Below are 25,805 nucleotides of genomic sequence, written 5' to 3' on the forward strand. Positions count from 1 at the left end.
ACTATTGAGCATGTTAATGTTGAAATATTAACAGTGGCTATGTATTAATAAAACCTAATTTTATTTTTAATTCTATATATTGATGATAGGTGCTCCCTTTTAAACTAAAGATAATGCATTTATCTCAAAACAATCAATTTTCAAGTATTTACTGAGCACCTATGAATTATTATTATCCTATCTGTTACAGGAGATAAAAAAATCAGGCAATATTTTCTCTAAAAAGAACTCAATCTAGCAGTTGAAAAAAAGATAACACTTCCCAAAAAGAAGGAAAGATAATCACGTATTGTAAGTTGAAAATTTTGAGGGAATAGCTAAAGTCATTCATGTCATAGAGCATAATTATCTAAATTATGTATTTTATAGACCTTTCTCCTTTAATCTCATCTTCAACTTTCTCACACAAGAGATATTAAATCAGGTACCTTTTATTGTTTTTCTAATATGTGCCAAACTATTAATTCTGCATATTTTACATTTAAATATTGGTACTTAAAACAACCAAATAAAGCAGATGCTATTTTCCTTATTTTATAGATGAGAAAATTTGATTTTAATAAAATTAATAACTTTTTCATGTCATCCAGCTACATGGAGAAGATATGTCAAAGTTCATGTTCATTTTACTAGTCTTTGCTATCTCCCCTGGAGGGAGAAATGAGGCAATTAATATTGGAAAATATAGCATTTATTGATAGAACTATTAGAGAAAATATGCTAGTATTTGAATTATAGGACAAATTAAAATAAAATATTTCACTTATCTGAAAACAGATTTTTTTCCATGGGATGATGTCAGCAGGGGCAGTTGAGACTTGGCAGCTTTCCTTTTATCTGTGCCTAAGAGCTACTTTAACAATAATGGTGATGCACTTGCAGCGTTTTTCAGTGATCTGAAAAATTTGTTTTTATATTACACTGTAAAGAGTTCAGTGGCACTGTATTGCACCAGTGAACTGAAACACTTCAATCATCTTATTGGGTTGTCCCAACTCATCTGAAAAATAGCATTTGTGTGTTCAGTGTGCAAAGAAGGATTGTCAAACCAGATGCAAATGTTACAATAGGATTTCTTGACTTGACAGATTGACTGCATGAGGGACCAAATATTGCAACTCACTAAGGAGCAATAAACAGCACATGGATAAAATAACAATACTGTCAATTAAGGAGAGCAGTTTCTCTGGAGAGTTTTTTTAAAACTCTGGCTATTGAGTAGCACATGAAGTCTAAAAACAGTCAACCTTAGTCTTTATTTTTAACTTAATAAAGTAATGAATGAGACTATCTTCTTATAAGGTGAATACAAGATACTGTGAAACACAGAAGAATAAATGCAATCTTCTCACAAGTGATATCACTTGATGTAGCCTAACTGAGCCATCACCTAGTCTGCACTGCCCACCTTTCCTTCCCACACTTGGCTTATTTCTCACAGTCAGGGTCTGGCAGGTGTAAGACTATTGCCTCAGCTGCCCTTCTGAGCTGTGTCTAACCCTCCCTGTGATCACCTGCCCCTCTGCAGCCCCACAAGCTAGGGGTTGTAACTAAGAGGGGGGGAGGAACCAGAGCCACTTAAGCAGGGAATTTCAAGCAAGGTGGGTGAAGGAGGAGTAGGCTATTAGTGAGTAGGAACCCTTGACTCTGTGGACCCCTTGAGTTGAGGAAAAGGCAAGCTTGGAAAAGGACCCTTTGTAGCTTTCCCAAGTGCAGAACCCCCAGGGCAAGGGTCCTGGTCTGTTAGATTTAAGGGCAGTGGTACTAAGGGGCAGATCCAGGTTTGTGAGGACTGGGGTCTTTCAAAGAAAATATAGTACATAAGTAATAACAGGAAGTACCAGTACCCTTCCCAGAGCCTTGGGAGGGGCCCAAGTGCAATTTGACCTAGAAGTTTCAGCCTCCTCAGCTTCACAGTAAATGTACTGCTGACAGCAGAGTGAAAACTGGAGAGAAGAGGCACTTGGTGGAGTGGTAAGGAGCTATTGCTTGGCATTAGGTCCTAGCAAATAAGCATCTAAGTGGCCTTTTCAGAGATTTCCTACTGGGCCACTCTCCTGAAGTTCCCTTTGCCTGGGTAAATGGGCATCCTTCTCTCTCCACCGGTCTACTCATCCGCCAGACAGTTCACAGAAAACATGGGGTCCTCCTTTCCTGACCCAGCTATGGGCGTTTAACATGGTACTGTTTTTAGAGCCGGCCAGCCCACCGTCACCTTCTAGATATTTTGGGCAGGCATCAGACTCCGGTTCATAGTCCATTTCAGTGCATCCGTCCTTCATGTTTCCAACTGCAGGGGACACATTTTGAAACTCTCTGAGCGACTCTCTTGAAAACCCTTCTCTAAACTCGAGGTTAGAAGTTATCATTCCCCTGGTCCTACGCCTCCTTTGGAAGGTGTGGAGGTGACACCCAGCTCAGCAATGACGCTACAGAGAGTAATTGCATCACTTAACTCCTCAGAGAGCTGTTTCTAATATTGGATTTATCAAAATCATTAAAGCAGGTGTCATTTATTTTGCAATAAATGCACAGAGAAGGGAGCTCTTTCATATTTCGTAGTAGTGCTCTTATACCTGTCCTATTCATGCCTCAGTTTCTCATTTTATTTTTCTTAATGTAACAGTTTTAAGGCACTAAATGATGGAGGGTGAATGCAAGCTAGAGGCTAAATACAGAAGGAAAATTATTAGTAAAGAATCAAAGACAAGTGTAATTTACATATATGTACATACACATTCAATGAAAATCAATGACAATGATACAGAAAGAAATTTTTCCAAAAGTACATTTATATTTTTGTTCCCCACTTATATAGTTCCATTGATAATACTCAATATAAATTAAGAGGATATCAGGATTCTCTGTGATAAACTATTACTAATGCAAAATGATATGTTAGGGTTGTCATTTGAAGTTACATTATTTCATCACAACTACAATTCATAATAAGGATAATATTTTATCTTCTTTCATATTGGAAGTGCTTTGTAATAAAGTATAAGTTATTAGATGAAACTATATTTAATTTGCCTAGATTCATTTATATACACACCCACACACATAAATATTTGTATGAATGTATGTATAAACTTAGTTCTCTTTTCAGATTTCACTATCTCCAATGCCAGCACCTTAGTCCAAGCAACAGTCACCAGTCACCTAAATCGTCTCCCTACAGTCACCAGTAAATATTTAATAACCAGATCTCTGCAAGTAGTGGGGCAGGAGAATTTAAGAACAACTTTATAGATGACATCAGAGAGAGTATTTAACCTTTTCCAAATTTAACATATATTATCCATTCTAATAAAAATAAATAGAAAGTTGATAAAGCTTTAAAATGGCAATGTTCTTAAGTAACATCTAAGAATAAAATAGATTAGTTTCAGTCATTCTTAAAAAATGAGACTTTCTGTTGTAAATGTTAGCATTTGTACCCTCTCTGAAGAAGCTCAATGAATCTACATGTCAACAAAATTAAGCGTTACAAGAGACCTTGAAACTTGCTGTGAATGCAGCATGTTTGGGAAATGCTACATTTCCACAAATTAAAACAGTGTATCAAATGTCGTAGGAAGCTCAAATACATCTATTTAAAATAAAATAAAATAATGAAATGAAAGAAGATAAGGAAATGGATGAAGAATTAATATCATAATCTCCCCTTCTTTCACCTCTAAATTTTGGGCCATAAAATCTCTTATTTTCAAATAGCAAGCCATGGTATGTACAAACAGATTATATGCATTTCAATAAACACTTTCTAACAAAGCACAAAATAAAACCCAAAACCAGTCACAGAAGCTATATTCTTTTATTCTCTTCAGTTTGAATTTTGTGTACACTTTTGCACATAATTGTGATTTGAGAAATGTAGTTTTGAGTAACATGCTGAGAGTGGCTGAATATTTGGACATAATTTTAATACAGGGGTTCTATAAATTTCTAAACCATCACACATTAAAAGCTTTGAGCCCAACATTCTTATGTTCAAATATTTGAAAACTGCTTACTTCTTTTTGGTTGCAACTTTTCTTCTTTTTAGAGAGGTTAGCCTTCCCATGGTATTCTGAGCTACATATTAGACTAATTGAAAAGTAGAGTAAAATCCACACTTTTAGTTCCTTATTTAAGATCAATGTTAGGGATGTCAACAAAGGAAAAGCTCTTACTTCTTCACTATAATTCTCAAAAAGGATTTACCTTATTTAATCCTCATCATTCATTCCTAATTTTTCCTTATTGAATGTCTTGAAACTGATAAATATATGATAATATTTAATAACCAATTATTAAAATAAGAATATTTAAATAGAACCAACATCTGCCTAAATGTTGATTAGATAATACAAATATTTGTTATAAAATATTCCCTACCCTTGTAAAAGTGTAATTATACACTAATATAGAAGTATAATTAAGACCAATATTCTAGGTTTATCTGGTTATATTCACATGTAAAAAGAAAGAATTCTAGGCAACTAAAATAGTTTGATACCTGAAAATGTTTCTTAAAATTCAAATATTTTTAATATGCATATCTTTTATTTATTTTGAGTTAAATTTAAGACATTTTATTGTTCCTCTTTAATTGTCACATACTTTATAAAAATCATTGCCAAAAATATCCACATGTTCCCAGTCTCATATTCTGAAATGTATTTTCAAAAGTTCATGTTGATTTATCAATAAACCTTACTCAACATTAGACTATCACTAGGCAACCAAAATCTGTATTTCACATTGTACAAATTGCATATGCTTTCCCTGTGCTGTGATTTACTTCTTCAGGTGCATACTCTATTTCTTCACCTAGATTACAAGATCCTCAAAAACACATTATCTTACATATTCTTTCTTATGTAAAATCTTACTTATTCCGAATTCCATTTATCTGAGATAATCCCAGTTACTCTTATAAGAAATTTGCTGAATACTAAATTAGATAACTTTATGCATTCTATACTTCAAAGACTCAATGAGTTAAGAATTTATCATGTGAAGCCTGTAAAATTATAAGGAAGAAAGTATTTTAAAATATTTCCATCATGAGTTAAGAGAAATATTAAGTATCCAAAGACAATATCTAAACTTACAGCATTCTAACACTTGAGTTTCTTATTGGTGAGTTATTATTTTACTACTATTATTCCTAGTGGAATATCTAAAATACACAAAACTAATATAATACTGAGCCTTGCTAACTTCAAATATAAACATGTGAAATGACTATGTAGATAATATATTTGTAAAAAGTTCAAAACTTGTATTTACTTGCCTACCTATTATATTTCAGGCATTGCGTTATGAGGTGGATAAATAACTCCCACAGTAAGAACAAACACAAACAAACAAAAAAAGCTATGGTTTAAAGTTTTTCAAAAAAGAACTGCCAAAGATCTGGATTTCTACCTACAAACTTATACTGTCTCTCAACATCACAACAGGGAAAATTATATAAAATTAAATTAAATGGGTGAAAAATAACTTAAAACAAGAAAGACACAAATATTGTATTTTAATTTATAATTTCAAAGACTACATTGTAAATTAGAAAATGAATGGCAATAATATGTTTATTTTAGTTTCCAGGCTGCTGAAGCAAATACCATACAACAGGTTGACTTAAACAATGGGAACTTATTTGTTCACAGTTTTGAGACTAAAAGAAGTCCAAAATTGAGGCATCATCAAGGTGATGCTTTCTCCAAGAAGGCTATTGTTTTCTGGGACTGACTGCTCGTGATCCTTGATTTTTGGCATTTCTATCACATGGCAATGCACATGGCAGTTTCTCCTGGTTTCTCAGTTTCATTGACTTCCAGCTTCTGAGCTCTCCCCAGTGGCCTTCTCTGTCTGTGGCCTTCCCTATTAGGCCATTAGTATTAGGATTCAGACCCGTCCTGATTCAGGTAGGCCATACCTTAACTGAAGCAACCTCATCAAAAGGTTCTGTTTATAAGAGTTCACATCCCTCAAGAATGCATTTAGTTTGAGAACATGTTTTTCTGGGGTACACAGATCCAAGCCACCATACTACCTATACTGAACATCCATTGTTTGTTTTTCTAGCATCCATCCCTACCTTCTTTTATCAACATCAGTTTTTTTTTTTCTTTCAACTCTTCACCTTCTGCTTCAGATTTTGTCATGCACCTAATCCTAGAAACAAATGTTGCTTCAGGGCAGTCACATGAAAAAAGTCAACCTAGTCAAAGCCAGTGACATCTATATCTTGGACATTTTTTTTTTGATTATAGGAAAAGAGAAGCCATCTCTTTCCACTATAGTTGTTGATAAGATAAAAATCCATCCTATTTGCTGCTGAGGGCAGTAATATCACTATAAGAGGAAACTCCTTAAAAGTGTAAATAATGAAAAGAAAAGCAGAGAAAGAGATGGAGATAGAGAATGACCCTTGATGATATTGTTTGATGACCATAGCCAACAAAATTGAAATTTCTACCCCTGGTCTTGTTAATTTCATGAACCAGTAGCTATTATGTCTCTTTGTTTTTCTGAAATTAACTAGTTGATATTGGGACTTCTTTAATTGGCAAACAAGAGTTATGAATTAATCATTATATCTTTATATTTACATTGTGTTCTTGCCATGTATTCCCTCCTATCATTTAATTCTCAAAATAACTGTGTGAGGTTGCAAGGCATATTTAATCTCTACCACATAGATGACCATGACCCTAACTGACTTCATTAAGATTACAACTGAGGATACATGTTAGAAAATTATAAGAAATATGAGATGAATATGCCTTTTTGGTCTACTTAAATGTTAAGAAGAATACAATTGAAACATCAATCATGTAAGCAATAACGGATTGGACATGAGATATGAGAGGGAGAAAAATACAAGATTTCAGGTCTGCTTAATAAAGAAAAATGATGGTAGCTTTACATAAATAGGGAAGTGAGAAAGAATAGATAGTATAAGGGAGTCTGAGAAGATCATTTATTTGGTTTTGGACATACTTCACATAAGATTCTGGTAGGACACCCAGTTAGACAAGTCTGGTCAACAACTTTAAATATTACATTCCATTCAAAACAGCCTTGAGGATGGAAAATTTATATCTGTAAGTCCTCAGTAATGCATTAATAGTTGAAGTTATGTAAGGAAGCAACTTAACTAATACTTTTGCAGTTTATTTTATTTCAATATCATCTCACATAATACAATGAGTGTGGTGACATTACCTCACTCTACAGGTGAGGAGAGTGAAACTCAGACAGGTTAAACAAAATGTCCACAATTCCCACGTAATATGAAGTAGGGTTAAGTTTTATCTGAGGCCTCTCTGACTGAAAATAAAAACATAACAAAACAAACAAAAAACCTGCGTTTGTTCAATTATCTCTGCTTCCCCAGTATGAATGAACAATATTGTCCAAGGAGAATATTTAAATAAGAAAACAGATTCAGAAAATACAAAAGCCTTATTCTGGATAAAAGGTAACAAGGAAAAAAAAACGACTGCCAGTTAACAAACCATCTAATTTTAGACAGAGAGAGAGAGAGAGAGAGAGGTAGATAGATAGATAGATAGATAGATAGATAGATAGATAGATAGATAGATCAGAATAAAAAAGAATAAATATTCGTGAAGTAACCAAAGACTAGAAAGAAATTTAAGCAAGCAAACAGTACTATTCACCAATTTTATATCAAGATCACTAAAACATCACTGAAAACAATTTAACACCTAACTTACAAATCTATAGGTAACAAATGTAAACTCACACACTTACTGAAGGAAAATATATTTGTGTTTTCTAATATAATTCAGTTGCAAATATGATAAATAATCTTTCTCCTATTAGACAAAATATTGCTTTTGAAAACAAAAATTAGAATTAATTAAGATCAACTAAATTGTTTTCACTTTTAGATAATATTAAACTGAATTAAAATCATTACTTTCTGATTCGGTAAGCTTTTCTTTTCTCTGTAATGAGAATTACTACTGGTCATCGTCATTCTTCATGCTAGCAAATATGTCCATTGCTCCTTTGATTTCAACATTATTGGATGTAATATTAAGGCATTTTCTAATCGGTTTAACAAAGAGTGTCAAACAACGGTATGTCCCAGAAAACTCTATCTTCACAGAGCTAATTGTTCAGTAAAACAACAAACAAGATGCAAACAACTGTGATACAGTATAATATAATAGAAAAAAAACAAGAGGTGCCTCAAGTTAACTCCCACCTTGTTCATATGGTGGTCAGTATCAATCCTTGACAACATTTGTATCTTCAACCTGAGACCTTAAAGCATACATGGGCACCATATTCCTGGAAAACCATCACTGTGTTTTTCCTTTTCAATTATTTAACGTATAACTAGTAATAATTCTTCTTTATTTAATATTTCAAGTCCATTTATCTTTTTACCATCAGTTAATTACGCTTTATGCATTATAAGAGTAAAAGTCTACCATTTATTTAATATAAGATCAAATTTAAACGTAAATGAAAGATTGAACTGTTCAATCAACAATATATGGAAATATTAAATTGTGTAAAGTTTTAATTTGGAATAATTTAATAAAATTAAAATAATAAATTTTCTTCCTTAGAAAATGCAAACTAACTTTAGGATAAAAACTTCACAATTTAGACCATTAAAACCTATGATTAAAATAAAGCAATCCAGGAATGGTACAACTATAATCACAGCAATCACAGTAATAAGACAAATGCTTCAGCATACTTACCCATGTTCCTAAGATAAGGTGACAAAATAAAATTTGGATGGCATATAGTTCAAACACACAACCTTAGGAGACATGGAAGTTATTCAATGTGGAATTCATGATAGGTTGATTTTAAAATAATGTACAAAATATATTTCTGTTCTCTCAATATACTAATTTTTTAACACATTCATTATAAATGACAATATCTGAGCAAAACAATTCTTATCAGTTACCTAATTAACTTTTCAAGAAGCTGAAAAATTAAATGAATAACTTACTGTTTGGAAGACTCAGGAAATTTTGGTTCTTCTTTCTTCTTCATTTCTACTGTCGAGTCCATAGGAGTGAGAACTACAGCCGCACATGAGACTACAGAGTGGTAGGAATCCTCCCGGCAAACTGTTTTTAAAAAATCAATTGTAAATGTCAAAATTATTTACTGACTAGTCTCACTTATTCTGTTTCCTTTACTATTTTCAGGCAAATAAAAGAAATCATTCAACTGAAACCTTCTCAATAAATTATCCTTAATTATTATTTTCCAGGCTTTCCACTAATTCTGCCTGACCTTGGGTAATTTTTCTTTCTTTAAGCTGCACAGTGAAAAATGTGTTGCCAACACTTTATAGTCCTTTATTTCAAAACAGATTTTTATTGAAGAATGACATAAACACACACAAAAAAATAAACAAATCATGCATGCACAATTAAAAGAATCTTCTCAAAATGAGCACTACTAATTAATCAGCACCAAAATCAATAGTTCATTACCAGCACCCCAAAACTCCCTGTTGTGCTCCTTACCAACCACTATTCTAAGTTCCAAACTTATCCGTTATTAAGACATATTACTATAAATTAGTTTTTCCTCTTTTTGGCCTTTACAAAGTTGGATGATACTCTCTTGTATATGAAGTCTTTTACATGTGGGCTTATTTCATTCAATATATATTTATAAGATTCAGCCATGTGTAGCAATACTTTGTTCATTCTTACAACTATAAAACTTCCCATTGTATGAGTAGATCACAATTAATTTATTTTATATATACTTTCAGTGATGGACACTTGAGTTGTTTCCAGTTTGGGATAATTTCAAAATGTCTAGAAATATGCTTGTACATTATTTTGAGTTTACAAATAGATTTCTCCTGGAAATATATCTAGAAACTAGAATTGCTCCTTGGGTATAACTGTAAGCTTTATGTTCAGCTTTAGTAGATACTGCCAAACACTTTTCCTCTGTGATGGTACCAATCTGCATTTTCATCAACAGAATGAGAATTCTGTTGTTCCAAATTCTCATCTACACTTGGATTTGCCAGTGTTTTTTTTTTCTTTTCTTTTTAATTGTTAGCATATGTATTAATATTCTAAATCACTACAAACTTAGCCGTCTAAAATGAAACCCACTTATTATCTCACAATTTTGTAGGTCAGAAGTCCAGACAGGTTAAATGGATTTCCTGCTTAGGGATCACAAAGCCATAGTCAAGGTCTCAACCAGGCAAGACATTAATCTAGAGCATCTAGGGGGAAGAATCTGCTTCTAGGTTCATTCAGATTGTTAGCAGAATTCAGTACCTTGAGGATAAGGACTCAGGTTTACTTTATCTTGCTGGCTATTAGTTAGAGAGTACTCTAGGCTCTTAGAGGTTGCTTATAGGTTGGTGGCCCTTGACCCCGTCCATCTCAGCAAAGAGAACCTCCCTTGCATTTAAATCCCTCTTCTGCTTCAAATTTTTCTTATTTCTTCTTCTGCTACCAGCTAGCAAAATTCTACTTTTAAAGGGCTCATGTGATGACATTATGCAAGATTATCTTCTTTTTGATTAAGTCAAAATCAACTAATTAGTAAGCTAAACTACATCTGCAATAGCCCTTTTGTTCTGTAATGTAACAGAATTCCAGCTGTGATGTCCTTTCATATTCCCATTGGAGAGATTTATACAAGGGCTTGGGTCATGTGGGTCATCTTAGAATTTTGCCTACCATAGTTATTCCCAAAAGTCCATAGTGGCATCGCATTATAACTTTATAGTTTTCTGATGACTAATGAAACTTATCACATATATAGTTATGTATATAATATATTATAGAATATATATATATATTTTCAATCCTGACTTTACCTGGTTATGATATGTAAAAATCTCAGTTACAAGATATGGCAATTTGAGATTTATGAATCTCCCCAAAAATAAGGATTATGTTTGTAAACTTGTCTGTTTCTCTGGGTGTGATACTTTCTACTTATATTAGAAATAGCTGGGATGTCTATGATTAAATTATGTTAAGATTAGGGTTTTGATTTGACCATGTCAGTAAGGTGTAACTCAGGTGAAGCTCCCACCCTTTGGTGGGCTGATATAAACAGGCACTCACTCAACAAGACAGAAGATACACAGGAAGAGAGAGAGAGCTCTATAGACAAGCAGAGAGAACTTCGATCCTGTTGCCCTAGGAAGAGACTAGCCATTCACCTGATAGTTTGCAGCTGAGCTGGGAAAGAAACAAGCCCTATGCCAGCCTGTAGCTGAGAGAGAAGAAGGCTGAACCCCCACAGAGACCGCCCACCATTTTGTTTCGACACATGGCAACTGACTTGGTCAGAAAGTACTTCTTATGGTACCTTGAGGTGGGCTATTTAGGTCCTTGTAACAGTAAACTTTTACCCAAAATAAATACCCTTAATAAAAGCCAACAGATTTCTGGTACTTTGCATCAGCACCCCTTCGGCTGATTAATATACCAGAGTTAAATAACACCAGCAATCATCCAAAGCATGGTCCAATTTCAGTTAGCATGATATATTACCTGTGAGTAATTGCATAAAATACAAAGTTCACTGTTAGTTCTTCGATCCAAAAATGATGACATAAACAACAAATGCGCCTCATGATCAGTGACATTCTTTCAAAGTCTGTGAATGATTGGCATCTATCACTCAGGTCAAGGCCAGACAGCAATGTGTGTAGTTGTATTGCTTCCTTACCTTTCAGTGGTAAACCTATATGATGTTTTATAAAAACGGATTCCTTAAAGAAGGAATTGGCCTATAAAAATTAAAGTACAGCAAATAAATGAAAATTGGTAATGCTGGATGTGATATTTGAATTGAACATAAAAGAAGACCAAAAGTCAATTAACTAAGTAGTCACTTCAAGAACTAAGGGGATAAACAACAAGTTAAAACCCCTCATTATAGATAGAGGCAATAATAAAGATGAGAGAAGACTAAAACTCCTCCCCATACATAGAGGCAATAATAAAGATGAGAGAAGACATTGGCAAAAGAGCGTACAAATATACAATTTTTAAAATAAAGAAAAATGTTGATCAGTTTTAAAGACCAATAGAATTAATAGATCTCTGCTAAGGCTAATGAAGGAAAACAAAAGGAGATACAAATTACCAATATCAGGACTGAAAGTGGAGACAACCAACACAGTTTCTACAGACATTAAACTATAATAAGTGGATACATTTTGAAATTTCAGTAAAATGGTAAATAAATATTAGAAAAATTATTTTTCAAAATGGAATATAAAATAGGCTGACAAAGATAAAATGAGAGAAAACACAAATTACCAATATCAGGGATGAAATATCACAACAGATCCTTGAGCCATTAAAAAGATGATAAGGAAATCTCATGAACAATTTTATGCTCATTAATTTGATACCTTAGAAGAAGTGAACAAATTTATCCAAAACTACAAACTGTATCACTTAATAAAATAAATTCAAAATATATAAAGCAATTTAAGATAGGGATGAAAAGAAAAATAGATAATTTATCACACCGCTCTGAATAATTCTTAGGGCAAAGAGACAAAATTCATTAGAGATATAAAATTATCATTACTTTAGAGATTAGATTACATAAAATCATAGAGTTATCATGAACAAAACAATGGACCCAACAGGAGAATATTCCTTTCAAGTGCACATGAAACTTTTCCAAAATATCTGTGATATTTGGAAATAAGGCTAGTTACCAGAAGTTTTAATTAATAACAAGAGGTTAAGAATTCTGCAAAGAGAAGCTTCTGTGAAACAGAAACTGAAAGAAATAGTATCACAGAATTGTAGATGTAAAGCATATGGTTTGCGGTTGCCAATTGAATCAGGACTTATGGGACTAAGATTTAAAAAAGAAAGTGGGAGAGGCGACCCAAGGTGGTGTCAGAGTAGCTCAGACAGAGGCAGCTCTCTTTCAAAATAGGAGAGAAGGCATAGACTAGTCTGAGGGAGCCACTTTGAGGACCTCTGCAGACCAGGAAAGTGCTGCATGCATCCTCCAGGAGGAACCTGGGAGCTGACACACAGATGCCAAAGGGAAAACAGTGAATTGATACCCCTGCAGCTGAGAACACTGCTCATTTTCCACTGTCAAGGCAAATCACCTCGTAAAAACTGTAGCTGATGAGCCCATGGAGAAAGGAAATGACAGATTCTTCCCAAGGAAGATGGAGGGTGAAGCAGAAGGCTGAGGGTGGTTTCCCTTTGGTGAATATAACTATCATAATTCACTAGATCAGAAGAGGTATTGGAAATTGAAAGATTCATATCCCTGGAAGGGTTTGTCCAGAAGTGCCATTTGCTGCCCAACCATGGAAGTGCAGGAAGACAGACCAGACAGGTCTCTCCTGATTCTTTCTCAGGCATGGCAGACCTGGTCGGGCTCCATTAGCAGCTCCTTGCCACAGTTTTGATTACTTAAACTGGGCAATATTAAGGTTTTAGAAAAAATTTAACTAAAAATCAAAGAAGAGCTATGAAATAAAACCCATAGGCAAGAGGGAGAAATTGATCAATAGAACAAAATCATAAACATAAGCAGGTGCCTAGGTATCAACAAAAGAAACAACCCACTCCAAGAAATGGGAAGATACGGCCCACTCACAGGAACAAGCCAAGAATCTAGATGAGACTCATGATTTAAGAAAACTAATAAGCAATATTCAAATAAACTTCCTTAATCAACTTAAGGAGATGAAGGGAAATATGATTAAAATATAAAGGATATTAAAGTGACACTGTGTGAGCATTAAAATCAGTTTGAAAGCCTGCAAAAAAAAAAAAAGTGACATATTATGGGAATTAAAGGCACAATGGATGAGATTAAAAATACATTAGAGGCATACAACAGCAGATTTGAAATGTCAGAATAACAAATAGTGAATTTGAAGATAGGACATTTGAAATTGAAAAGAATACCCCCCCCAAAAAAATTGAATAGGGTCTCAAAAATGGAATGACAATACAGAATGCACAAACATGCATGTTATAGGTGTCCCAGAAAGAAAAAAGAATGGAAAAGATTTGAAAGAATATTTAAGGAAATACGGATTGAAAATTTTCTGACCCTTATACCAAACAGAATAAATCTCAATAGGCCTACTCCAAGACATCTACCATTCAGATTTCCAAAGGCCAAAGATAAAGAGAGGATTTTGAGAGCAGCAAGAGAAAAGCAATGTATTACTTATAAGGGAGTCTTAATGAGGCTAAGTGCCAATCTCTCTTCAAAAACCATGATGGCAAGAAGGAAATGGTAAGTATATTTAAGGTACTGAAAAAGAAAAACTGCCAGCAAGAATTATTTATCTGGCAAAACTATCCTTCAAAAATTAAGGTGAGTTTAATTTTTTTTTTTTAAAACTTAAAAAAACTGAGAGAATATGTTATCAAGAGACCAAATCTACAAGAGATATGAAAGGGCATTCATTGTACAGCCTGCCAGGAAAAGGCAAAGGAGAGAGCTCTGGAAAAGAGTATAGAAATGAAAAACACTTAAGTATGAGAATTTGACAGGGTTAAAAGACAGACAATATCAACATATGACAAGAGAGAGCCAAAGGATAAAATAGACAAAGTAATGCCTTTATAGCAGTAACACAATGTTAATGGATTAAAATCCCCAATTAAAAGACATTGACTGACAGAATGGATGAAAACAAACAAACAAACAAACAATATACACATCATCAATTTATTGTCCACAAGAGACTCACCATAGAGGCAAGGTCACAATCAGGCTAAAAGAGATGAAGTAAGTTACGATATATTAATAAAAAGGAAATTCGATAAGAAGATAACAATAATAAGTACTTATGAACCTAACTTGGGCACCCAAAAATACATCAGACACACATTGGCAAAACTGAAGGGAGAAATAAATGCCTCTGCAATAATAGTTGGAGTCTTCAACACTCCACCCTCAGCATTAGATAGAACATCTGGACAGAAGATAAATAAAGAAACTGAAATGTTTAATACCACAATAAATGAACTAGATCTAATAATTATAGAGCATTACACCCCAAAACAGCAGGATATACCTTCCTCTTAAGTGCTTATGGGTCTTTCTCCAGGATAGACTGTATGTTGGGACACCAATCTCAATAAATTTAAAACATCAAAATTATACAAAGTATTTTATCTGATCATAATGGAATTAAAATGGAAATTTATAACAGGCAGAAAAAGGGAAATATTCACAAATATATAGATCAAACAATGTACACTTAAATATTTAATGGGTTAAAGAAGAAATTACAGAAGAAATTGGTAAATATCTAGGCAATGAAAATGAGAACACAATATACCAAAATTTATGGGATACAGCAAAGGCAGTGCTGAGAGGCAAATTTATAGCCTTGATACTTAAAAAAAGGAAAGAGCTAAAATCAAAGACCTAACTTCACACCTGGAGAATTAGAAAAAAGAACAGCAAGCCAATCCCAAAGCTAGCAGAAAGAAATAATAAAGACTAGAGCAAAAATAAATGAAATGGAGGAAAAAAACAATAGGGAAAATCAACAAAAATAAAATTTTGTTCTTTGAGAAGATCAACAAAATTGATAAAACCTTAGCTAGATTAACAAAAATAAAAAAAAAAAGCAAAGTAATAAAACTGAGAAGGGTGAAATACCACTTATCCAGCAGAAATAAATAGTATTATAAGAGAATACTATGAACAACTGTATGGCAACAAACTAAACAAAAGTAATGAAATGGACAAATTTCTGGAAATACACAAACAAAACTTACTGACCTTAAAAGAAATAGTAAAACTCAGCAAACTAATCACAAGAAATTGAAAGTCATCAAAAAACCTCCCCAAAATGAAAAGTCCAGAACCACATGGCTTCACAGGTTAATTCTACAAATAACTTAAAGAAGATCTAGGGAAGCTGATGTGGCTCAAGTGTTTGGGTTTCCACCTACCACACAGGAAGTCTCAGGTCAGTTCCTGGTACTTCCTGGAGAAGGTGAGCTAACACAATAGGCAGACATAGTAAATTGATGTGACAAAGAGACACAAAGTGGAAAGACAATGAGAGGTATAACAAATCAGGAAGCTAAGGTGGCTCAAGCAATTGAATGCCTCTCTCCCACCCAGGAGGTCCCAGGTTCAGTTCCCAGTGCCTTCTAAGAGATGATGAGCAAACACAGAGAGTGCACAGTGAATGGACACAGCAAACAGACAGCAACTCCAAACAATGGGGTGAGGAGGAGATCAATTAATTAATTAATCTTAAAATAAAGATCTAATACCAATCTTGGTCAAACTTTTCCAAAAAAGTTGAACAGAAGGGACATCACCAAACTCACTCTATGAAGTTAACATTGTCCTAATACTAAGGCCAAATAAAGATATTGTGAAAAAAGAAAATTACAAACCATTTTCTTCAATGAATATGGATGAAAAATACTCAACAAAATACTTGCTAACTGAATCCAAAAATAGACGTAAAAAAGTATACATCATGTTCAAGTGGGCTTTATACCAGGTATTCAAGAGTGGTTCAACATAAGAAAATGAATCAGTGTAATACAATACATTAATAAATTGAAGAGAAATCATATGATCATTTCAATTGATGCATAAATGGTATTTGAAAAAATACAACATCTTTTCTTGATATTGAAAAAAAAACTGGCAGCAGACTTGGCCCAGTGGTTAGGGCGTCCGTCTACCACATGGGAGGTCCGCGGTTCAAACCCCGGGCCTCCTTGACCCGTGTGCAGCTAGCCCATGTGCAGTGCTGATGCACGCATGGAGTGCCCTGCCACGCAGGGGTGTCCCCCGTGTAGGGGAGCCCCACGTGCAAGGAGTGCGCCCCATAAGGACAGCCACCCAGCGCGAAAGAAAGTGCAGCCTGCCCAGGAATGGTGCCACACACAAGGAGAGCTGACACAACAAGATGACGCAACCAAAAGAAACACAGATTCCCATGCTGCTGACAACAGAAGCGGACAAAGAAGATGCAGCAAATAGACACAGAGAACAGACAACCGGGATGGGGAGGGGGAAGGGGAGAGAAACTAATAAATAAATCTTTAAAAAAAAAAGAAAAAAACTTCTTAGGATAGTAAGAGAAAGAAACATTCTCAATATGATAAAGTGTATATATGAATAAACCACAGATAACATTGTACTTAATGGTGAAAGACTGAAAGCTTTCCCACTGAGATCAGGAACAAGACACTCTCCCCACTGCTTTTTTTTGTTCAATTTTGTGCTAGAAGTTCTAGTTAGGTAAGGAAAGAAATAAAAGCACCCAAATAGGAAAGGAAGAAGTAAGACTTTCATTATTTGCTGCTGCTGCTATGATCCTAAGTTTAGAAAATCCCCAAAAATCTAAAATAAAACTATTAAAACTTATAGACAAATTCAGCAATGAATTTGGGATACAAGATTAATATGCAAAATCAGTAGCATTTCTATACACTACTAATGAGCAGTCTGAGAAGAAAGAAAAAAATTCCATTTATGATAACAACTAAAATAATCAAATATTTAGGTATAAACTTAACCAAGGACATAAATGGCCTGTATTCAGAAAACTATAAACAATTGCTAAAAGAAATCAAAGTTGATCTAAATAAATGTAAAGCTATTCCATGTTCATGGGTTGGAAGTCTAAATATCATTAAGATATCAGTTCTACCTAAGTTGATCTACAGATTTAACACAATTCTGATAAAAATTCCAATATCCTTCTTTGAAGAATTGGAAAAGCCAATAATCAATTTTTTCTGGAAGAGCAAGTGCCCTAGAATAGCCAAAAATTATCTTTAAAAAGAATAAATTTGTAGGATTCTCACATCCAGACTTTAAAGCATATTATCTAGCTATAATGGTAAAAACAGCAAGGTACTGACTTAGAGACAGATTGACCAATGGAATCAAATCAAGAGTTCAGAAATAAACCCTCACATCTATGGCAAGTGATTTTGACTAGGCCATCAAACCCACTCAGCTGGATCAGAATAGTCTATTAAACAAATGGTCCTGGGAAAACTTAATAGCCATTTCTAAAAGAAAAAAGAATGCCCTTATCTCACATCTTATACAAAAAAAAATTAATTCAAAATAGATTGAGGACCTAAATATGAAAATTAGAACTATAAAATTCTTAGAAGAAAAAGGAAAATTTCTTCAAGACCTTGTGGCCACCCTGCCAGTTTTGGCTCCTCATGCCTGTGAATTAACAGGCAAAAAAGGAAATTGCTGTATCAGTTGGGGGATTGATTCTGATTCAAGGGGAAATAGGACTGCTACTGCACAATGAAGATAATGAAGAATTTGCCTGGAATTCAGGAGATCCCTTAGGGTGTCACTTAATACTTTCATGCTCTCTTATTAATGTCAATGGAAAACTGCAACAACCCAATCCAAGCAGGACTACTAATGTCCCAGAAACTTCTAAATAAAGGTTTGGATCACCCTACCAGGCAAAGAACCATGGCTAGTTGAGGTGTTTTCTGAGGATAAAGGGAATATGGAATAGATAGTGGAAAAATATAGTGATAAATATGAGCTACACCTGTGATCAATTAAAGAATTGAAGACTGTAAATAGTTATGAATATTTCTTTCTTTGTTATGAATATATTCGTATATATATACATAAAGCAAATAAATTTGTTTTCTTTCCTATCTGTAGTGGTTTGAGTCTTTTGTGAACCCCAGAAAATCCTGTTCTTAAAGCTAATCCATTCCTGTGCATGTAACCCTATTATAGATAAGACCTTTTGATTAGATTCAGCTAAGGGACCTTCCTTTTGATTAGATCACTTCAGTAGGGCATGACTCAGGGTGAGTCTTAATCCTCTTACTGGAGTCCTTTATAAACAGAGGAATAAAAAATCCAGAGACAGAAAAAAATCTTCAGAAAAAGAGAGGAACCCAAAAGCTGGGAGAGAAGGCCCTGAGGCCAGAAGCTTAAATCAACAGCACACAGAAGCTGACAGGAAGCCATGAGTAGACACCACCATGTGCCTGATCACCACAGCTGAAGCACAGGGAGAATGGATGTCCTAATGATATCTTGATTTGGACAGTTTCAAGCCTCAAAACTTTAAACTTTTAACCCAAAAAATCTCCATTATGTGAAAGTCAGTGAGATCCTCCTGAAACATGCTAAGTATAATCTCTAGAATGACCTCTCAACTCACTTTGAAATCTTTCAGCAGTAAAATCTCATTTGTATTTAATATTTCCCCTTTTTGGTCGAGGTCTTTTTCTAAATGTGTTGCTAGTTGGCAGTTAATAATAATCCCTCAGAAGCCAGTCATCTTACATGCTGAGTTTGCCTTAGAGAAAGGCCACATTCAAGTAACAAGGAGGTTTTCAAGAGGTAACTCTTAGGCAACATATAATACTGTGCTAAGTTTCAATTTTACAAGAACAAAATTCATAAGTACAAACATTAATATCAAAGGTCTGGGATATTGGTTTGTCCTCTTTTGCTAGGCACTGCATATGTACTCTAGAGATTCTTGTCACTTTATCAGGCAATGTAGCAGGGCTGCCCATGATGGGAACTTAATATTTTGTTGATTATTATGTACATCTCCACCCACTGAAATAAAACCAAAAAACGAGTATCTACAACGGCAAGCAAGATAGTTCCATCCATCGACACCAATGGGATCTAAGTCCCTTCTCAAAAGGAAGCAGTGGGCATCACCATCCTAAAATCCACAAGCATGAGGAATGAACACACATAAGGAGGGAATGCAATTATTGCTATTCTAGTAATAGAAAAAACTGTAATATTGATATAAAGACAGTGGTCAGCAGAGGTTCTGAAGGGAGGGAAAAGGAAGAATATGTATAATACAGGGCAGTTGGGGAACACTGGAATTGTTCTGCAGGACATTTCAATGACAGATAAATTCCATTATACATGTTGTCAAAACCTATAAAATTTGTGCAGTATGAAGTGTAAACCATAATATAAACTACAGACCATGGTTAGTTAGCAATGCCTCAATATTTGTTCACCAATTGTAACAAATGTACTACACTAATAAAGATGTTGTTAATGGGGTAAAGTATGAGAGGGGGAAGATGGGGAGTATATGGGATTCCCCTATGTTTTAGATGTAACTTTTATGTAATCTAAAACTTCTTTAAAAATAAAAAAATTTAAAAAACACTACATTATAAAAGCCAACCTGTTTCTGGCATATTGCTCCCAGAAGCTTTTAGCAAATTACTATTTTATATCCTTATTATATGATAAAAGTTGTATTAACCTCATGTCATAGTATTTAAGTTATAGGACATCAAGTTAAGTGTGACTATTACCCAAGCACTTGCACCCTATTCTGGGGAAAGTTAGTACATTTCTGTATTCAGGATAGTTGAGTATTGCTAGGCAAAAATATGACTGTTTTTGTTTTATTTAAGGAGCTATGTATGGGTGCCAAGTTGACAAGTGTGGACTGTGATGGTTAAGTTCATGTGTTAACATGGCCAGGTAAGGGTATCCAATTATTCAGTCAAGCAAGCACCTAATTGCTAGTGTGAGGATATTTCACGGGCTTAAATCATCAGTAAATTGATTATATCTATGGCTGATTACATTTACAATGAACTGAGGAAACTGCCTTCAATAATTAGAGGAATCTCATCCAATCAGTTGAAGGCCTTAAAAGAAGTGATGAGTTCAGCCACCAGAAGGGAGAATGTCCATTTCTACCTCAGCCAGCCAAGAACTCCTTCAGCAAAACCTTCATTGGCATTCCCAGCTTGTGGTCTGCCCTACATTATATATCTCCTGTCAATTCTGTTGCCCTAGAGGACCCTGAATAATAAAAATCCTTTCAACAAATGGTGCTGGGAAAATGGATAGTAATATGCAAAGAAATGATGGTGGGCCCCTACCTCATACCACATACAAAAATTAACTCCAAGTCAATCAAAGACCAAATATAAGAATCCAAACTCCAAAACTCCTAGAAGGAAACATAGAGAAACATCTTAAGGTCCTTGTCATAGGCAATAATTTCTTATATTTTATATCAAAATCATGAGCAACAAAAGCAAAAATATATAAATGGTACTTCATCAAAATTAAAAACATTTGTGAACCAAAAATCTATCAAGAAAGTAAAAAAGACACTAAAGAATTGGAGAAAATTTTCGAAACCATATATCTGATAAAAGTATAACATCCAAAATATTCAAAGAACTTCTAAAACTCAAAAACAAAAGGTCAAATAACCCAATTAAGAAATGTGCAAAACACTTGAATTATATATTTCTACAAGGAAAATAAATACATGGCAATCCCATTTCTAGGTATATACACAAAAGAATTGAAAGCAGAGACTCAAAAAGATACTTTCAGAGTGATGTTCACAGCCATGTTTTCCACAGTTGCAAAAAGGCAGTAGCAAACCTATGAATGAATGGGAAAAATGTGGTATATGTAAACTATGAAATATTTCTCAGCCTTAAAAAGGAATGACACCCGGAGACCTGTTACCACATGGATGAATGTTCAAGAAACCATGTTGAGTGAAATAAGCTAGACACAAGAAGTAAGAACAATTTGGAGGAGGGGTCAGAAAGTGATATTTATTCTGTGAGAAAATAGACATCTACAAACAGCAGGTAAGAAAAGCTTTTTATAATAAATGCCATGGAGGCAAGTGCAAAGTAACCTGGAAATCAATATGGCAATCTATATGGATTAAGAAATCATAAAAAACAAACAATACCAAAAAGTAACAAAAAACATGAAAATCACAAACACCCACAAAAAAGAATCACAGGAGAACTAGTTGAAAACAACATAGAATATTTATCCCAAAGGGATGATACTTTTCTAAGGACCTAAGGAAGTGAAGATAAAAACAAAGCTAAACAAATTGGACTAGTTGGGAAATTAAATTCTTGAGCAATACAAAATAACAGGAGGGAAAACTTGCCCAGGGCAAATATCTGCCACAAGACATGACACTGGGGTTATCCCAGGAAAAGGGCAGAATGCCGGACCCCCCAGCAAGAGGGTAATGGTGACATGGGTGTGGCCTGACCACGGGAAAACATATTCAAAGAGGCTCGGCTCACAGCGAGGAAACCAGGGCACCGGGCACTGCCCCAGCCAGGCGCTGGCTGGCCCGCCCTCCCGCAGGTCTGCGGCTGCGCACCCTGTGGCGGAGACAGCGACTGGGCTGCCACTGGCTCACCGTGCGGGGACAAGCCGGGCGGGAGGAGCCTCTGGCTGAGAAGGGGTGGATCTGGCGCCTTGGCCTGCGAAGCTCCCGCCTGGATTCTAAGGGTGTGTGAGGCCAGGTGAGCATACACTGCTCCCTGGACAGAGGCCCGTCAGCAAGCCCCAGCAGCACGGGGGCTCTGGAAGGCTCTGACCCGGGCCCGCCTGACAGCGCGCGCCAGGCCCGTGGCCCACGTCTCCCGCGCTGGTTCCGATCCCGCCCCCACTCCACCCTTCTCCTCCCCTGCGACCTTGTGGACACACCTTTGACCCCGTCCTGGCTCTACTGGATCACAGAAAAGGGCAAAGTTTGTATGATCTCGCCCATATGAAATAATAAAAATATACAAACTCATTCAGTCAGAAACTAGAGTAAAGGATACAAGGGTTGGGTGGGGGTGGGAAACACGAAGCTAATAGATATGGATTTTGGGAGGATGTGATGGAAAATTTTGGTAGTGAACCGTGGTAATGGTGGTATGATATTGTGGAAGTATTAGCGGCACTGAATTGTACTATTGAAAGTGGGTAAAATGGGAAATTTTAGGTTGTATGTACGTTACCAGAATAAAAATAAAAAATAACACCTATAGAACTATACAATAGTGAACCCTAATGTAAACAATGTACTATAACTATAAAAATATTGTCTCATCAATTGTAACAAAGGTACTACACTGTTGCAAAATGGTAATAATAGAGAAAACTGCATGTGAAAGGGGTTGTATATGTGAACTCTGTACTATACACAAGATTTTTCTACAAAGCTACAACTTCTCTAATAAATAAAATGGTAAAACAACAAACACCACAACTGGCAACCAAAAAAATCCAATTTTAAACAAAATACCAAGTGTCTATAAAGTTAGAAAGAGTAACAGAAAACAGCAATTTGGTGCTGTTCATCTGCTGGGCTTTCTCATACCACCATTCATTTGTGGCCTACTATAAATTGGTTCACTCTTTACAATGCAAAACAGCAACGTGTCAATATCCTTGATGCCGTTTGTAGACTTTGATAAATACTTTCACTTTTAGAAATCTATTCCAAGAAAATACTTGGCTTTTCTTCATTGTCCTAAGACAAGGACTTACAGACATTCAGCAGACTAAAACTAATAATAGCAACTGCTTATAAACAAACCAAATGCCAAAAAAATGCCAAGTAAATGCATCAAAATTATTAAAGAGGTTAAAGTTTGGTTTATGTGACAACAGGTGATTGCATTTTCTTCTTTGTAGTGCTCAGTATTTCCTATAGTGATCTTTCCTTATTTTTAAAACAGAAAAAACAAAACATGTTTAACTCTAGTCATTAAATATAGAGTAAATGATCAAATGCGTGGAATAGTGACATTAAACACAAAACAATGGGAATTCTTGAAATTTTTCTGGAAACTATTTTTAAATGTTATCAGATTAATTTAATTTTATTGGTTGAACTCTCCTCCCACCCACCCTCCAACACTTAAAACAGGTCTTCATTAGACTTTGTGAGTGACTAATCTAGTTGATTTTTCTAAATTATAAAAGGGAAGGTACAGATTTCATGGATTCACTCAAATTAATGCATTTACATTCTACCAGGGGCTTTTCAACTTTAATCTAAGTGATTGAATCATAGTGGCAACTTTAGGCACTGTCAAAATTGTAGGAACTCTGATTTGAGATAAGGATAATTTCCGCACTTTCAAAATCACATCATATGTGAACTGTTCAGATAGAACTCTCCTGACAGGGGAAAAGCTGTGACTTTAGGAGAAAGTGGAGAGTGAAATAAACACAAACTCCCAACTTTACTCATATTATATAATTGTACTTTTAAAGCTAGTTTTAATATTATATAGAAAATTTATTCAATTCTAAATTTTAAAAAGGTAAATTTATGGAACTGCAGGCAATTGTTTCTTATAAAACATAAGCCAGTGTCAAAGCATTGCATATTCAGTTAGGTTTCTAGCATCCACCAGTTGAAAAATTAATACATTTTTCACTATTATTTCCAAGCAAAGATGAAAATGACAATTTGAGGCACCAACCTACAAATTTATATGCTAAATTTACTCTTCTATAGAAAGAATCTTTGTTGTAAATGTATTGGATGAAGTGCAAAAAATTCCATCATAGGTTTCTGTTACTCAGGAATGTGAGAGCAAGTCTGACTGCAAAATTAAAGTCCCAATTTCTTTCCAGACAGACGGGGACTTTTTGCCAAGATTGGGGTCATAAATCAGGGCACTTTGAGAAGGTTGCATGTATAACTGCTGGAACTGCATCTAAAGGAAATCAGTTGTCAATAACCATCAGTTAATATGAAAAGAACAATTCAGAAATGAGAAAGTGACATTTGATTATGAGGTTATGCAAATAGGGGTTTAAAATGAGGGACAATATTTGCTAATCACAAGAACTGCTTATTTTACAATTTGGTTCTTAAGTACTACTCGTTTCTAGATATTTAAAAGAATATGAACATTAAAAATGAACAAATCTTTTAGGTATTACTAAATCAGCAAGCTGCAAATCTTGGGGCAGAATAGAAATCACTTCTAGGTTTAAAATGGACTATGCTGACATTGTCATGTAACCTTTTATTACCACACACCCAAAATATGCTATTACATGAAATGGCTCTCCATTATTACTGTAGTCTCCAAGATTTTTTTTTTCTGATGTTTTTTAAAGCCTTTGAAAATAATAACATATTTTATAGCTTTAATAAAGTTTGACAAATATTCCAAGGATATATTGAGAAGCATTTTTTTTTTCCTTCTTGGAAAAGTTAAAGCAATTCAAATTATGGATGGTATGTAGAGTGGAGTTAACTGGTGAGCATCATGCATTATTACATTTCTGGTTACCATTCCCATTCACCAGAACAGTTTACTATCAATGAAAAAGTTTACAAGCTTAAAAAAGAAGAATTTGTTTTTTACTTGGAAGTGCTTACTTTTTAATCCCTTTACAAATATCAAGATTCATTTTCTTAATCACATAACAAAGAACTGATAAAGCATAACTCAGCAAAAGAGTAACATATTTAACAAATACTTATATAGCATTATGTGCTAGGCACAGTTCTACATGTTCACCATGCATTTATAGTTACTATACTATGTATTTATAGTTACTGCATTGTCCTTATCCTCAGAAATATTCTATGGCATAACTACTGTTATTAATGCTGTTTCACATGAGAAAATTTAGATACATCTAAGCCAATAAGTTAAGAAATGTGAGGTGAATACAAAGGACAAAATGCCATGTCTTTGTGAAATGTTTCTCTTCTAATGGAATAGACAATAAAATCAAAGTATCTCTCTTTGCATTTGATTTTCCATCAGTAAAATATGAATAAAAATAATATCTTCTCCTTGGCTGGTTGTGAAGATTAAATGAGTTAATATATGTAAAGTGCTTAGGATAATTTGGAGGAATTTTTGATACGTCAACTTGGCTAGGCTACAGTGCTCAGTTATTCAATCAAACAGTAATCTAGGTGTTACTATACATGTATTGAGCAGATGGGACTAATGTCCATAATCAGTTGATTTAAAGTT

The 25,805-nt window shown here is 34.6% G+C and overlaps 1 protein-coding gene across 10 annotated transcripts in view; it reads right to left on the reverse strand.

Moving 5' to 3' along the window:
• CCSER1 (coiled-coil serine rich protein 1) overlaps positions 1-25,805 on the reverse strand; it is a 1,483,327-nt gene that overhangs the window by 1,147,673 nt on the left and 309,849 nt on the right. For all 10 annotated transcript variants that reach the window (XM_058295427.2, XM_058295480.1, XM_058295424.2 and 7 more), the window contains one exon: positions 8,999-9,119. In XM_058295427.2, coding sequence (XP_058151410.1) covers positions 8,999-9,119 — 121 coding nt within the window. The remainder of the gene's footprint in view (positions 1-8,998; positions 9,120-25,805) is intronic.

The sequence above is a fragment of the Dasypus novemcinctus genome, chromosome 1 (assembly GCF_030445035.2).
Source record: "Dasypus novemcinctus isolate mDasNov1 chromosome 1, mDasNov1.1.hap2, whole genome shotgun sequence".
Classification (NCBI taxonomy): Eukaryota; Metazoa; Chordata; class Mammalia; order Cingulata; family Dasypodidae; genus Dasypus; species Dasypus novemcinctus.